General features: G+C 40.0%; 1 protein-coding gene across 3 annotated transcripts in view; it reads left to right on the top strand.

The window, feature by feature from the left end:
- phf14 (PHD finger protein 14) overlaps window positions 1-17,245 on the top strand; it is a 118,762-nt gene that overhangs the window by 18,425 nt on the left and 83,092 nt on the right. For all 3 annotated transcript variants that reach the window (XM_061741157.1, XM_061741156.1, XM_061741158.1), the window contains exons 6-11: window positions 1,096-1,207; window positions 2,228-2,365; window positions 3,073-3,219; window positions 4,833-5,103; window positions 8,458-8,564; window positions 15,043-15,138. In XM_061741157.1, coding sequence (XP_061597141.1) covers window positions 1,096-1,207; window positions 2,228-2,365; window positions 3,073-3,219; window positions 4,833-5,103; window positions 8,458-8,564; window positions 15,043-15,138 — 871 coding nt within the window. The remainder of the gene's footprint in view (window positions 1-1,095; window positions 1,208-2,227; window positions 2,366-3,072; window positions 3,220-4,832; window positions 5,104-8,457; window positions 8,565-15,042; window positions 15,139-17,245) is intronic.

The raw sequence follows: 17,245 nt of genomic DNA, 5'->3' as shown, positions 1-17,245 counted from the left end.
AGCGCCACCCTTCGCCACGACGGCCGTCGGGGGTACTGCAGCCAACAGTGAAGCCGGCACGGGAGAACGGGGAGAACGTGCATGCAGCGTCATGTGACTTCACATCCGCAGCCCAGCGCGGGAAATTCGGAGTCCGAATTGCAGCACATTTTGCAGCACACAGCCTGTTCAAGGCAACGGAGAGATACACTAGAGGGCTCATTCGTTTTGTTTTGGAACGCTTCATCTGACATTATTACTAGAAAACTTCAAACGTATACTAATTTTTTTCATAAATCCTGCCTCATGCTCCTTTAACGCTTGGTCCTACTTCAAGGCAGGATTTGTTGTAGAAATTAAAGTGATGAGGACACAGAACTTTATGATTTGTCCGTTAAACGTTACCTACCCAAAAATCCAGCATTACCTGACACAAAATGGGAACCGCAAATCCACGTTTTGGTGCCTGGAATCCAGTTGTTTCTGTGAATTGTAGTGATCCATTTGTCTCTCTTAAGCTTATTTTTCATCAGTGTGTAAAACGATAACTCCGATTTCTTGCTAAATCTATGAGTACAGTCGATCGCACAACAGCTCTTTCCCATTTAAGATGTTTTCCAGTTGCTCAATCTGAAAGTTTACGCTGCCACTCAGTCTTTCTGACACACTTTTTAATTGTTTATGTAAGTATGGCAGTGTATATCACAAAGTAAAAGCAGTAATATTCTTACCCACCATCCAGTTTTTTCATTTTAAGTAAACATATTAAGAGATAAGAAAAGGAAAAATAAAAACTACAAAGAACTCTACAATCTGGGAGAGAGACTATAAACATAAAAGCTCCATACAGAAGAAAAATAGCATGATTCTCAGTTGGGTGGAGAATGAAATAATAATGGATAATGATATGATAGTATTGGTGTCTGTCTTCAGATCATTCAAGAATGTGGGGGGGAAGGAGGAGAAAAACAAAACAAGTTTTATCTATTCAATACCTCCACAAATTACACACCAAAAGCACATGATTCCAAGAGGATGTGACAACTTTAGAACGTGACTCTCCATTTAATGTGGCAGCTTTTTCACTGACATGTTGTGTGGTGCTTTTGTTTTCAGATGGGTGCATGTGGTCTGTGCTCTGTACGTTCCTGGAGTCGCGTTTGGAGACATCGATAAGCTGCGACCGGTGACGCTCACAGAAATGAATTATTCCAAATACGGAGCCAAGGCAAGTTGATGTTTTACTTTGTGAAGCAGCTTGGGTCCTGGGAGATTCAGGGATGTGCTTCACTCCTGCAGACACACACACACACACACTCACAGCTAAACCTTCTGAATGACATGGGCGAGTAGTAGGGATAGGAATTGAGAACCGGTTCTTGTTCAGAACCGGTTCCCAGTTTTTCAATACCTTGGAATCGTCTGCAAATTTTGCCAACAAGTCCCTTTTTGATGGGCACGAATGACGTCATCACTGAATACTGCCATGAATAGTGAGCATGGCACCTAAGATATACAAATCCTCAAAGTCTGGTTACATTTCAGTAAAAAAGACGACAGCAGGGCAACTTGCAATACTTGCCAAGTAAATATTTCGTCAAAGGGAGGAAATATTACCAACATACAAAAACATTTGTGCAACACAGCATGCAATTAATCAATGAATGTTGCGTTTTCGATCCGCTCCAGACTAACGCCAGTAATTCTTAACCCAGCAGCAGCAGCAGCAACGTTAGGATGTCCTTGGCTAATAATACTGCAGGTAACTAATTAACTAACGAACGCTGCCTATCATATTAGCTCCATTTGCTTCATTGTTGTCCCTTTTTTTTTTTAAATGAGAATCAATAAGGGAATCGATAAAGAACCGGATCGTGAAGCAGAATCGAAAATGGAATTGGAATCGTAAAAATCTTATCAATTCCCATCCCTAGCGAGCAGTGGGTGAAGACCAAACCCTGCCAGTACGTCCCAACCCAGTTCAGAACAAGAGACGCTTTGAAAAGGGTTAATATCTGGAGTTTATGGACCTGAACCAGTTGTTACTGATAAAGGATGTCTGGTCATTGAAACTCATGATGTCCAGTGGTTTTACCCGAATCAGGTTGAACAAATAACTGGTTAAGATGAAATTAAATGATGTAGCTCAACTGTGGGCTGGGGTGGACGAGAATGTGCTGGGACCTCGCTCGGCGCTGCCTGAAACGTTTACTGATCCGTATACTTGTGGTGTCTCTGTTCCATGCAGGAGTGCAGCTTCTGCGAAGACGCCCGCTTCGCCAGGACCGGGGTCTGCATCAGCTGCGACGCGGGAATGTGTCGCTCCTACTTCCACGTCACCTGTGCTCAGAGGGAAGGTCTTCTGTCTGAGGCTGCAGCCGAGGAGGTAACCCCGGCAACCGGAACGATGCTGGTAACAGGGACCAGAGGAGTTACCCACGGAGCCACGTCCGCCTGAAAAATGAAGCCAAAACAGAAATGCAACAATGTGAAATTACTTAGATGACCACTGGAGAACCTACGGAAGAGTATTAGGGTCATGCAGGAGAAAAAATATTTGAGAGGGGAAGATTTTTTTTTATTGTGCACCTCGAGAAAAAAAGTTTAATTTGTCGAGAAAAAAGTTGAATTTGTCGAGATTAATGTTGAAATACAATTTCAAGAATAAAGACTAAATTTCGTGAATAAAGTCAAAATTTCGCCTTTTTTTCTGAACATTTCAACTTTATTCATGAAATTTTGACTTTTTTCTCGACATTTCGACTTTTTTTCAACATTACGCCTTTTTTCTCGGCATTTTGACTTTTTTCTTGACATTTCGACTTTTTTCTCGAAGTGCATAATGAAAAAAAAAATCTTCCTCCTCTAAAATATTATTTTTATTTTTCTCCTGCCTGGCCCTAATACTCTTCTGTAAAAAACTGTTTTGTTATCCATAGCTACATTTCACATCCATTCAGACTGTTGGCGGGGTGAATTTCTCTGTACCTCAATATTTTTAAATAATGACGTCAAACAACACATTTGGGGGGGGTGGTTTTTCTCTTCTACTCGTTAATTGACCTGTTCATGCACGTGTATGTGTCTCTCCAGGATATCGCCGATCCATTTTTTGCGTACTGCAAGCAGCATGCAGACCGCTTTGACAGGAAGTGGAAGAGGAAGAATTACCTGGCGCTACAGTCTTATTGTAAGGTCTCTCTGCAGGAAAGAGAGAAGCAGCTCACCCCCGAGGCTCAGGTGTGTTTATACGTCACTGTTACTACATCAGCTGTGGACAAAAGTCCCAACTACACATCTAGCTGGGATTAGAAAGATTCCACAGAGGCAGATCAGTCAAATTCATTGAGTCATTCCTAAGATATGGCTTTGCACAGCCCAGCAACTGTTCCACGTGGGGGTGATAACAATCGTACTGAAGAGGTCAACTAATGCAAACAAAACCAAAACAGTTCTATTTGAAAGGAACTGATATGTTTAGAAAGCCAGTTTTATAATCTAAAAACCTCAATAACACTGGTGTCAAAATGACTAATTTGGAAAGTGTCTGAATATTCCTCTTAAAATAAATCTTGTAAAAATGGCTTAGTTTAATATTAAGTTAACGATGCTTCATTAGACAGGGATTACCGTAAGACAAACATGTCTTTTCTTTTTTTTTAGCAGTGAGTTGGAGCCAAGTAGTTGTAGTCCGGCTATGTAGAGCTTCCTTTCTGCTCAGATGACGGCCTCCCTTGTGTGTTCAATAAAAGAAAACTAAAAGTTCATTACTTAATATCCTCAATGACAGAAACCCATTTACACATTTTGAGAAGGAATGCCCTAAAAGTGGCAACAACTTTACTTTTCCAATGTTTTTTGGTGTCTTTTGTGGGAACATGTTGAATATTGATTCATCTATAAAGTGTCCTTTCAAATATCTAGATTCTGGATATATATCTATATTGTCTGCATCAACTATACCAAGTCCAATTCCTTGTAAGTGCAAACCTACTTGACCATAAACTTGTTCTGATTCTAATTTCTTTAAAAAAAAGGTCTGCATTATTGATCAGGCACTTGGATCATCTGCATATAAACGGACATTTGTGTAATTTAACGGAAGATAACAGAGTGTGACCATGTCGACTTAAAAAAGGAGAGTTCCTCACACAGAGCCTTGTGGGACTCCTCAGTTAGGACAATGCAACATGTTTTCACCGTGTTTATAGTTTTATCTGGATTCCCATTAGCTACAGTAAAACTGCAGATATTCTTCCTGGGGTCCGACACATAATTCACAGTACATTACAACAAAAAATTAAAAGCAAACCTAAAGAGGTAGCATATTAAAAAAAAGAAAGGAAAAACAGAAAAGAAGAAATAAAAAGTAATTCCGTTTAACATTTAGATATAAATAAAAACAATACATATTCACACATTTTATAACATCGACAAATTCAAACAACGTATAGTTATCATAGTTTGCACAAATAACAATTTCACACACATACCAATATACTATCGACATTATTTCTTTATTTATTTAATAATAATTAAATACGTTTTATATGTATCTATTCAAGAGATGTTTCTTTACTAACAATTTAATTCTTGTATGTTAATAGTTTACTTAAAGTGTTTGGGAAGTGGGTTCCATGCAGACTTAGCTCTGTACATCACCGTTCTTTCATAGTTTGTCTTTATTTTTGGCAAAGAAAAGTTCTGAGAGCAAGTCTTGTGCTTGTCTTGTGCTGTGTGACGGTCCATCCTGAGATGTTGACACCACATTCACATCTGGAAAAGGATAATATAAGCTTTCGTCTGACTATAAAGTTACTAACGAATCCCATGTTGCCGTGTTTGGTGTCCAGGCCCGGATCACGACCCGCCTGCAGCAGTACCGCGCCAAAGCAGAGCTGTCCAGGAACACGCGGCCTCAGGCCTGGGTTCCCCGGGAGAAGCTGCCGCGGCCTCTGACCTCCAGTGCCTCAGCCATCAGGAAGTTGATGAGGAAAGCAGAGCTTATGGGCATCAGCACGGACATTTTCCCCGTGGACACTTCGGACGCCAACGCCAGCATGGACGGCCGCAGGAAACACAAGCAGCCCGCCCTCACAGCCGACTTTGTCAACTACTACCTGGGTAAAAAGAACAAACTGCTAATGTGTTGAGTCGTGTGAGTTGATGTGAAGGGGAAAAAGAGCTGAACTCAAACTACGCACTCTGACGTAACTCAAGTTTGAGAGTGGGTTTACAATCTGGAAAGGTTTTCACTAGGGCTGGGGATGATTCAAATGTCAAGAATCGATTCGATTCCGATTCTTAAGATTCAGAATCGATTATCAGGATTTGATTCGATCAGATTCGATTCCGATATCAATTTGGGTTAGTGATTTTAAAACTGTTTTTTGAGCTGTTGCATGAATTTTATAACTGTGTAGTTATGCAGCATATTAATACTAGTATTATATTGAGATTCAACAGCAAGTATTGGCAGTTTATGATGACTGTAAGGACCAATCACCTCCCAGAATGCTGATAGAACTGCTTTCAGAAACATTGTGTGGCGGAATTATCAAACAGAACAACAGAAGAAGCCTTTGTGTCAATTTCGAGAAAAAAGTCGAAATGTTGAGAAAAAAGGCGAAATTTCGTGAATAAAGTTGAAATGTTGAGAAAAAAGGTGAAATTACGACTTCTTGAAATTGTATTTCAACATTATTCTCAACAGTTCAACTTTTTTCTCGAAATTGTACTTCAATATTAACCTCGACATTTTGACTTTTTTCTCGACATTTCGACTTTTTTCTAGAAGTGCATAATGAAAAAAAAATCTTCCTCCTCTAAAATGTTATTTTTATTTTTCTCCTGCCTGGCCCTAATAATCTTCCGTAGACGTGGTATGAGGTGAGAGCAGTATACACTTTTTCTTGCAGCTTTTAAAGGCTGTAAAAGTTAAGAGGTCCTTGTGTGGTAGTTATTTGTAGACTTATTGTACACGGGGGCCTTTTTAAAATACAAAATAAAAAAATGAGTTCATTCTAAATAAATAAACCAGCTTTTTGAGCTTAGCCACTTCCAGAGGGAGCTGTTCTGCTACAGGAACCTTATCAAAGTCCTGATCTTTTCTTCACGGTTAAAAGCAGAGATTTCTATAATGAGTGGAACAGTTGCAAATGTTTGAGCCCAATTTTCTGACAATGGTGGTGAGAAGTGAAGCATAGCAGTAAATCCCATCCTTCTGGACCCTGTCCTTGGTTCTGATTCCTTTTGAGTGACCGCACCATAGCCGGGACCAGTTGGTGGTTTCTGTCTGCAGGAGGAGATCCACCGTTTGGATGGTCTAGTTTTCAGAACTGTAGCCTTCTTTCTTTTACTCATTTTTATCTCCTCTCCTTCAGAGCTGCTCGAGTGAAAGCTTAAGATGTGATACTTATCTGTATATTTTACAAACTTGTGTTTTGCTTCATGTATTGTCATTTATTGATATGCATCTGAAGCAATACAGCATTTTTTCAGATGTGTAGGCATGTAATTGTGATTCTCTAGGTCCAAGTGAATGTTGTTACCTATTTTGGGTTAGGGTATTCAAAAACCTTGATTATTTTATTCTTCAGTTATTCTGAGAGGTGCTGCTTTGATGGAGATCACTAAAAACTCAAACCATCACCCCTCCACCACCCTGCCTGATAATGAGCTCTAGGTGTTTAGTCAGGGCCGGCCCAAGCCTCCGTGGGGCCCCAAGCAAAATGTAATTTTGGGGCCCTCTATTACTGCCAATAATACTGATTATTGGACACGGTTACATTATGTTTTTTAATTCGGAATGAATTATTACGAATTAAATAATTCAGAATTAAACTATTTTCCTTCAAGTTTACATGGAAATAGTAATTCCGAATTGAAGTTTACATGGAAAATGCGTTTGATCGGCTTTATCCAATTCCTCTTAACGTCTGGGGGTTGGGAAGGGTTCTGATTGGAAAGGGGGCATGTTTTTACCCATCCATGGTTTTTAATCTGAAATGGTAGCAAATTCAGCTACCTGGGGTTGATTTACACTTAATATTTAAAGTGATATAGTACTAAGTGTGATACTGAGTGTCATATACAGTGTAGGCCTACTAAAAGAAACAAAATAAGCAAATAGATCATTTATAAACCATTTACTGTAAACACATTATCTACTTTATTTTTGTTTTTAAATAAACTGCAACAGCAATATGCAACAACAATTTGCAGTGGAACAACAACAATTAAGTGCAACAACAAAGTACTACAAAAACTAGAACTATAATTAAAATCACTCAACTTAGATAAACTGTACCTCGCCAATATGTTTTCCATATAAGAATACATTCAAATGTACAAAAACAGACATTATTCAATAGAATAAACAAATAAAATCAAACAAATACTTAAATAATGATGTAAATGAACAGAGGTGGAAAGTCAGTTTTTGCGACATGGTGGGCCTTCAACCTACTCCTCAGATGCAAAGTGCCGTCCACGATGCAGGGTTGAATGAACACATGACCAGTGGAGCTCTGGAGCCGAGAGGCAGTATCTACTCTAGTCTGTTAACATAATATTGTTTATGTAATAATATTAATTATTGTGTTTTTGTACAATAACATACCTTTGATAATGTATGAATCATACGGAAGAGTATGAAGAGTAAGATTTTTTTTATATTATGCACTTAATGTCGAGATTAATGTTGAAATACAATTTCGAGTAAAAAGTCGAAATGTTGAGATTAATATTGAAATACAATTTCGTGAATAAAGTTGAAATTTCGAGAATCAAGTGGAAATACATTTCGACTTTTTTCTCGAAATTGTACTTCAACATTAATCTCGACATTCCACTTTTTTCTCGAAGTGCACAATAAAAAAAAAAAATCTTCCTCCTCTAAAATATTATTTTTATTTTTCTCCTGCCTGGCCCTAATACTCTTCCGTAGAATCATCACTCACACATAAAAAAATAATTGTATTTTTTTATTTTATTTATTTTTTTAACTCTTGGGGGCCTCCTAGTGGTCACGGGGCCCTAAGCAGCTGCTTATTTCACTTATGCCTTGGGCCGGCTCTGTCTTTAGTTCTACCAACAGGGTGCTGGACTTGAGGCCAGACGTCCTCTTTGGTCTCATCTGTCCACAGGACATCGTTGCAGAATCCTGTGGTTTGTTCAGATGCAGTTTTATTCCTCAGATAAGACCATCGCTGATGTCTTTCCCTCTTGGCATTGTATTCCATTTCGTTAATGGAAATGTGATTAAAACTTCGACGTTGTTGTTCGTCTGAGGTTGTTCTTACTCAATAGTGAAAGAGGTGGTACTACCAACTTTTAATTGTGTTTGTAGCTATAATTTCCAGAAAGTTAAAAGGACTTTTTCATTGATCTTATCATCCATCAGTGCTCTCGCCCGTCTGCGTTTTCCTGTACATAGATTGTGATCACAGCATTGATTTTTGTGCCATTGTTATTCAGAGCGGAACATGCGAATGATCCAGATCCAGGACAACATCTCCGAGCAGAAGAACCTCAAAGACAAACTGGAGAGCGAGCAGGACAAGCTGCATGTGGAGTACAACAAGGTGAGGAGCGGCCGGTCCTTCGGAGGGCAGGTTCAGAGGCCAGGTCTGGACACGAGCTGAACCAGAGGAAATAATCGTCTGAGCATGTTTCTAGCAGTTATTTTTAAATTGTATAAGATGTTAACCTCGATAAAACATTCCTCGGAACATAAAATCAGATATATGACCTCAAATCAGAAACAGTTGGGCCTGTAAGAAAAGGAAGACAAGGTGGCGACCACCTGAGGCATTGTAGTAATAATAATAATAATAATAATAATAATAATAATAATAATAATAATAATAACAATAACACATTTTATTTATAACGTACTTTATATTTGAAGCAAATCTCAAAGTGCTACAATAAAAACAAGTTGAAAAAAAAAGCAGGAAAAAGTCCTGACAGAGTCCTGACAGATTCCCAGCTGGAAACCCACCTAGTGAGTGATTTATCTGCTGGGAACACTCCTGGGAACTGTCCTGGGAACTGTCCTGGGAACTGTTCAACCCTCTCAGCACACCACATTTCAGATTTTGACTTCCCTTTGAACAACATTTAACCAGATTTGATGAGATTCTACAGAGCAGTGTAACCGACTGGTTGTCGGCACAACTCTCATTACCTTTGGTTTATTGCTTCACGAGAGAAAGCTCAAAGAGTTCATGTGGACTGCAACCAAAAATATGCCAGAAAAATGTTAATGAGGGAAATATGTGGCTTGGATCGCAGAGCTTCAAGGGAATCGGAGGCAAATAGAACATTCACGTTTGGCTCCATAGATACGAGACATGAGGCAAAGCATTTTCCCCACCGGCCTTCACAGGCCAGCCGTCAGATTTAGGTAGTCCTGTCTTCATGTCGGTACAGTCGAGTCAGTCGCATGAACGCTTGGACAACTAGTGAAAAGTTAAGCAGCATCCTGCCGTTGGAGTTTTGAATAAGTTCTCCAAATTTCAGATTTAGATCTCGGGGCAGTCACGCGTTGCTGACGTCTGAGTTGCTACGGAAGAGTATTAGGGCCATGCAGGAGAAAAAATATTTTAGAGGGGAAGATTTTTTTTTCATTGTGTACTTCGAGGAAAAAGTGGAAATGTTGAGATTAATGTTGAAATATAATTTCAAGAATAAAGTTGAAATTTTGAAATTTTTTCTCAACATTTTGACTTTTTTCTCGAAATTGTATTTCAACATTAATCTTCGACATTTCGACTTTTTTCTCGAAATTGTACTTCAACATTAAAGGTATTCTCCCTGATGTGGAAGAGCTAGCAAGCAATTTTGAAAGAGGCACCTCTAAGCCCCGCCCATTCAGTCCGAATGATACGGATTGGTCCAGGTCCAGGAAGGGAAAGAACCAATCAGATGCCTTCATTTTAAACCACGCCCCCCCACCCTGTCCCATGCGCGCACTCGCTTCCAGACCCCCCCCCCCCCGTGTCCACTTCCCACGGCTCCTCCTGGGCTCACAGTGTCCCAGTGTAACCCCCCTCCCTCCCCTCTGCCACGGAGCCCAGGACTCTCTGCCCAGCAGCAGCTCCTGCAGCAGCCGCCAGCGGGGACACGAAGAGCCGCCGCAGCCGTGAAGAGCCGCAGCAGCTCCGGCTCGGAAGCTGTATGGGGGTCCGTGGGGATGGAGGCGTCTCCATCACGGCGAGAGCGGAGAGCACCGGTGCACGGCACGGCTGGCGGAGCGCTGCGGTGCCGTGCAGGCTCTGTTGCCACAGCTACGCCGTAGGGTACGCCGTAGGGTACGCCGTAGGGTACGCCGTAGCCGTGGCTCTAGAGCCTGCACGTCACCGCAGCGCTCCGCCAGCCGCACCGGCGCTCTCCGGGATGGAGACGCCGGTGGGCAGGATGCACGTTTGGGTGGGCACAGCCCCCCCCTGCCCCCCCCCCCTAAAACCGGCCTTGCTTACAGGTGAATGAGACATGGGGTAGTTTTGCTGTAAATGTGCTGTCCAAAATGTTTAATAATCGTATGCGCGTTCGTGTTTGTGGGGGCGTGGCTTTGGACGGAGCGCTCTTGTGTGGGGGCGGGGGGGGGCGGGGCTTAGAGGAGGCGCCACTTTCAAATCTTGCTAGCTCTCAGAAGTTGCATAGAATAACTTTAATCTCGACATTTCGACTTTTTTCTCGACATTTTGACTTTTTTCTCAACATTTCAACTTTTTTCTCGAAATTGTACTTCAACATTAATCTCGACATTTCGACTTTTTTCTCGACATTTCGACTTTTTTCTCGAAGTGCATAATGAAAAAAAAAATCTTCCTCCTAAAATATAGGACATTTTTATTTTTCTCCTGCCTGGCCCTAATACTCTTCCGTAGAGCTGCAGTGCCCCTATGGATGGAATTTAAAAAAACCTCCATGTTTCCAAAAAAATATTGTAACAATTCTCATTTCCGAGTTTTGTTAATTTCTGATCTTTTTACATCCCGCCGGACCAAACGGAGAAACTCGAGACGAGACTTTGAATGTGAAGGTTCTCATCGGGGCACCCCCAAGGTCAAGATCAAATGTTATTTATGTAACACATTTACAGACGACAAGGCTGACCTGCTCTAGACTCTGATAACGATAAAACAGAAATTTACTTTAAGAACCAGAAGTTTGGGGATTCTCAACGTTGTCCCAACTATTTCTGGTGCTGCTTGTAATGTTGGAGGCTGTTGGAGGCTGTGAGCTGCAGAGCTGGGACAGAAATGTTAGAGTCAGCACGTGTCCATGCTGGGGGGGCTTCTGCGGGGGGCTGCGTTGCTAGGTGGTGCCGGGGAGCTCCCAGGAGGACTAGGACCTTTGAGGGGTTCTTTTCTGATCGCAGCCCAGGAACCCTGAAGTGATCCGGCTAAGACACTGTAGAGGACACAAAATATCCCGCTAGCTCATGTCTCTCAACTGTGGCCTTCAGTGACTGTCCAGAAATGTGGGTTTACAATTTAAAACATAGAAACGGTCCAATGATGATTAAATTACATGTCTTTTGTTTGATGTATTGTTTCCTCGGTAACTCGGAGTTCGTGTCTCCAACTGGTGAAGGTCCACAAAAATGTCCAAAGAAGGTTGCTTAGTCGTAGCTCAACACAAGTTGATATCGTAGCAGGAAAAGGCCGTTTTTAAAAACTAAAATTAAAGGTTGAAACATGATGATTTTCCTCTCTGTGTAAAAACATAACAAGATCATTCTGGAACGATGTCCTGTGGTACGGAAGAGTATTAGGGCCAGGCAGGAGAAAAATAAAAATAATATTTTAGTACAATTTCGAGAAAAAAGTCAAAATGTCGAGAAAAAAGTCAACATTTCGTGAATAAAGTTGAAATGTTGAGAAGAAAGGCAAAATTTTGACTTTTTTCTCGTCATTTTGACTTTTTTCTCGTCATTTTGACTTTTTTCTCAAAGTGCACAATAAAAAAAAATCTTCCCCTCTCAAATATTTTTTCTCCTGCATGGCCCTAATACTCTTCCGTACCTGTGGACATACAGTATGAGACCAAAGTGGAGATGTTTGGTCTTAATGTCCAGAAACACATTGACATAATAGTGATCAGATGATTTTTATTTTATTTATACACTGAGAGATGAACATAGGGGTATTAACATTTTAATATGATTATATTTCTTGCTCTCTTCTCAAACATGTGACCTTTTTGTAAAGTGTTGTTGCTCCATCTGTCAACATGAGGAAGACAACGGCAGAGCAGGAGTCAGGGAGTTAATGTTGCGTACAGCCGTGGGACGTGTGCTGAGCGTTATTAATGGGCTGGCTGCTAATTGTGCTGCTGAGTCGGGCTTTTCTGGCTCCTGCCTCGGAGAAAAACCTCGGAGGAGGAACTCATGGACAACTCTGCTTTACTCTGATACAAGCTACACTGTTGCCCATAAAGTTGTCATTTTTACATCCTGTCATGAAATGATTGTATCTTAAAAGAGCAATATAAAAAGAAGTATTTAAGAAAAAATCTTCCAGCTTTATGCGCAGCAGCGTATTTGTACGGAAGTTTATTAGTGACAGGCAGATGAAAAATAAAAATAATATTTTAGAGGAGGAAGATTTTTCTTTCATTGTGCACTTCGAGAAAAAAGTTGAAATGTCGGGAAAAAAGTTGAAATGTCGAGATTAATGTTTAAGTACAATTTCGAGAAAAAAAGTCAAATTTTTGAGAAAAAAGTCGAAATGTTGAGAAAAAATTTCAAAATTTCGTATCACATTAACATATCAAATGAACTTATCACACATATGCAGTTGCATAACTTCAGAAACGTACCCTTAACGTTACACTCCAAGGATGTAAGTTAGTTAGTTAGTTACGGCTGCTGCTGCATAGCTGTCAGTCAGTCTGCTAACTGGATTTGATGGGCCAGAGGAGACATTTCCACTTTATTCACCAAATTGTATTTCAACTTTATTCTCTAAATTTCGACTTTATTCACGAAATTTCGACTTTATTCTTGTCATTGTATTTCACCATTAATCTCGACATTTCGACCTTTTTCTCAAAATTGTATTTCAACATTATTCTCGACATTTCGACTTTTTTCTGAAAGTGCCAGATAAAAAAAATTCTTCCCCTCTCAAATATTCTTTCTCCTGCCTGGCCCTAATACTCTTCCGTAGTATTTGAGACCAGGACGAGCTAAACAAAAGAGATCTGTTCTTTGGCTTTACTGCTATCTTTGTTATCTGGCTACTAAAGTAAACCTAAAATGAAGGCAGAGCTTCCTGGTTCTTGATCTTTGAGCAAGAAAAACCACATAAAAAGTCTTGGTGACATTTTTAAAAACCTGCAAAAAAATAAAGGCCGTCAAGAAAAGTTCTGGTTAATAAATAATAACCGATTTGTGTTTTATCAGTTTCTGCTAGTAGCTGTTTTTCTAAAATCTGGTCCACCATGTCCTAAAAACAAGATCCAGTCATTACGGTAGTGTATCAGGGCCATTTCACAAATAAATAAACAAAATAAATAACATAGGGAAGGGTGACATTTTATAAAAAAAAAAAAACCCTGTGATTATTGATCTGCGATTATTGAATTGGATTAACTCAAATTTGATCTTTCTTTAAAAGATAAAATGAAAATGTACAATAAAACACATTTCTGAGTTTATAATTCAGTAATTCTTAATTTACAAACTTCCTTAAAAAAACAAAAACGTTTTGACTGTTTTACCTTATTTTTGATTTTTTAAATTTGAGGTTTTAAACTGGTCAATATACAAAAAACATTTTCAGACTTTATAAACTTGCTAATTAAAATTTTGCCAAGAACTTCGAAGGTCTGTATTTTCAAGTTCACAACGTGACAACAAATTTGGACATATGACTTAAAAAAATGTATTTTTTATTAATTCTATCCATTTTTGAGTTTCTAACGTTGCAGATTTTGAAGTAAAAAGACAAATGGTAACTTAATTCTTTGAGAAAAAACCTTTAAACCAGAAATGTGCACATTCCTGTGCTAATAAAGTTCTAAAGTGCAAATTTAACAAAAGAAAATGACATTCTAACACTGTTAACTTACACATTTAGGAGGAAAATTTCATAAATTCTGATTCCATAAATTTGCAAGAAAGTGAAGATATGCTGAACCTTTAAATCAGCAAATTTCCACAGGCCAGTTTCTCTTAAATTTATGAAGTCATAAATACTTTTTAAACAAAAAGAAATCAAAAGGTACAACAGTTGAAGATGTTCAATAAGAAATTCTTGTTTAATAAACTCACAAGTTAAAGGTGATGAATATAAAAACAGTGACTTCTTAAATATGCATATTTTTAAGAAAAATATTCAAAATTTGCTTGATTTGATTTAAAAATGTTTTTCTCAACAACAGAGACTTTATAGACTCAATATATTTCAAGATAAATCTTAGTATTTCAGACTTTTCAGAGTAAATTCTCAAGTTTGAGAGTTCTTACTTTTACATGAAAATGGAGAAAATATTCATAAATTTGAAATTCTTATAGACTTTTAGGAACCAAATCCTTAAATTCAAATTTTTATGAACTTGCAGATATTAAAATTCATATTCCAAAATACTGTATTAATCCCTAAATAGAAATGAATTATTTAGGGGGGGGAACAAATTTATACTTTAAGAAGTGCTAATGTTTTGAGATTTAAAACTTGAGATTTATGCAAAAAATGTTTGCAGAAATAATTTTTTGAATTCTGATTTTTTTAAGATCAGAATTCAAAGCACAAAATTGTACAAAGCATGAGTTGGCCATTTTTGAGTAAGTTTTGATGTGCATAACAAATAAAAACAAAGGGCAAAAGGTCGATTCAGCCTGACTCGTTGGTAAGTTTCCCTAAAACGAACGTCGTGAAACGTGTGGAGTTCTATATGCTGGTGGTGTCTTGACCTGGTTCTGTGAGTCAGTTTCAGACATGATGAGATCTAAACTCAAGACCGTGACCTAAACCCACAAGCTGTTAGTTTTTTTTAATTTCATGTTCATATGTGATTTCATACAATGTCTTTTTCCATTTCCTGCAGCTCTGCGAGTTCCTGGAGGAGCTGCTGAACGTGAACGGAGAGCTGCGGGGTGAAGGCCAGGCCATGTGGACTCTGCTGGGGGGAATCCTGGGACAGGTACCACCAACCCCACCGCCTCTTTAGCCCGGTTTACTCTAGAGATGCACCGGCGATCAGTATCTGCCTGATATTGCAGGTCACAGCGTGAAATCCATTAAATTCGTAAATATTGTTTTCTCATGTACTCAACACTGACATTGTATTATTAGGTCTAAAAATTAGGAGATGAGAAAGTATCATGAATTGACTGTTTTATTTTAGGCTGATTTGCAATATTTCACCCTAGAGACTCTTAAGGCTGAATTATACTTCTGCGTCGAAACGACGCCGTGTCTACGGCGTGTGGTTTTTGTACACGCAGAGGACACGCCGTCACATGCGCCGTCAGTGACGTGCACCTCCCGAAAATTGTAACTACGCGTCGAGGAGACGCCGTCCACACGCAGACCGAGAGGGCTGTGATTGGTTCGTTTGAAAGCGAAGCATTTCCGGTTTCCGGTTTGAAGCAGTAGTGAACTTCCAGGGCTTTTTTCTTCGTTTATGTGTGATTTTTTTTGTTTTTGTTTTTTGCACAATAGTTGTCCTTATTTCTTTGATTTACTGTGACCGGAAAAAGTCGGATAAACCATTCAGAAAAAGATCGCTAACTAGTGGCCGCGGGGGGTACTGCACCGCGACCAAATGGAGAGACGGAGAAGTCTGAACAGTTCGTGACGGTGTCACGGGTGCGCCGTGTGCTCTGCGTGTGTGTGACGCAGAACCATACTCAGCCCTTTAGAGACGACTTAGACTCGGCTCACAAAGAGTTAGTGTAGATTACCAGCTTCAGCTTTCCTGTGGTAATAATTATGTACAACATGTGCAGCAACACAGACAACAGCAGACATGTCACTCTCTAAAAGTTGATACAAGTTGTAAACTATAAACCTTAGTTTTCCTGTGGAAAGAGGAATTCAATCTTAAAATAAAAAATTAATTCTGAATTACTAAGCTTTGTGAAAGCTTTAGCGAAAGCATCCGCCGTGTGTGAGGAAACGCTCCACACTAGAACTCCTAATGTCACTGGTGAAGCGACTGACACGACTGTCGTCCTGCATGAGGCTTTGGACGTGACTGTACATAGTTTGGTAAAACTCCGGCGGACATTCATCAGTGAAATAATTACGACTCGGCAAGGCGTACTGTGGATCCAAGCTGCTAACGACGCGTTTAAACCCCATGTCTTCTACAACGACAAACGGCTGATGGTCAAGGCTTATGAATCCATTGCCTTAGGATGTAGTTCTTTATTTTTCTTGCTGTCGTTTATAGGTCTCTGTTACAGCAGAGTTAGCGGCGTTGCTGCACCTCCTGTTCTTCCTCTGCGTTAGCAGCAGCCAACCTTGACAACTCAATATCGTCCTTGATGTCAGAAACTTTCAAATGTCTTATCAGCTTCGTTGTGTTGAAATTATTTTGTAACATTCCTCCTCGGGGTATCTCCTTTGCTCACACTTTGCAAATTTGTTGTCCTATTCGGACATTGTAAAATTCCCATACTGGTGACGCCTCCTCAGGACACCTGGGTCTGAGATCTGGGAACGCACGCGCTGGCAGCAGGTTGTTGTTGTAAACGTATCCGGATCGGCCAGTTTCGAACTATTATTTTGAGAAACACCGATCAAAACCGATAGGGGCGTTATCGGGCCGATCCCGATCGGTTGCCGATCGATCGGTGCATCTCTAGTTTACTCTAGCGCCCAGTCACCCTAGCAGACCGCTGTGTCAGCTCCAGTTTTGGATGTTGGTGGTGGTACCAACATCAGAAATGAGGACAGATGGACAGATTGGGTCAGAATGAATGCAAGGTCTCGTTAGTTAGTGTCATAGGTTAGCATGAGCTAGGCCAAGCTGTAATAGCTGTGTTTTGGTAACAGAGGTGTTTCACTTCCCCATTTTTGGATCAAACGAAGTTGGAGAAGTGAAGTCAAGCTGATGTGGCTTTGTCCACCTCAAAACCCGGGCTTCTAGCCGAACTCTGTGAAACCTGCCAGTGACTCGGCAGAAGAGTTGTCCAGTTCTTCTTGGACAGTCTGAGATCATTTCTCATACCGCTGGCACGTCTTTCTCTGCAAAACATGCAAAGATCAAGGAGATCAAGGAGAACAAGGTTGAGAAGATGTTT

The sequence above is a fragment of the Cololabis saira genome, chromosome 15 (assembly GCF_033807715.1).
Source record: "Cololabis saira isolate AMF1-May2022 chromosome 15, fColSai1.1, whole genome shotgun sequence".
In the NCBI taxonomy this organism is placed as follows: Eukaryota; Metazoa; Chordata; class Actinopteri; order Beloniformes; family Belonidae; genus Cololabis; species Cololabis saira.
This window is presented reverse-complemented; position numbering and strand designations above follow the sequence as displayed.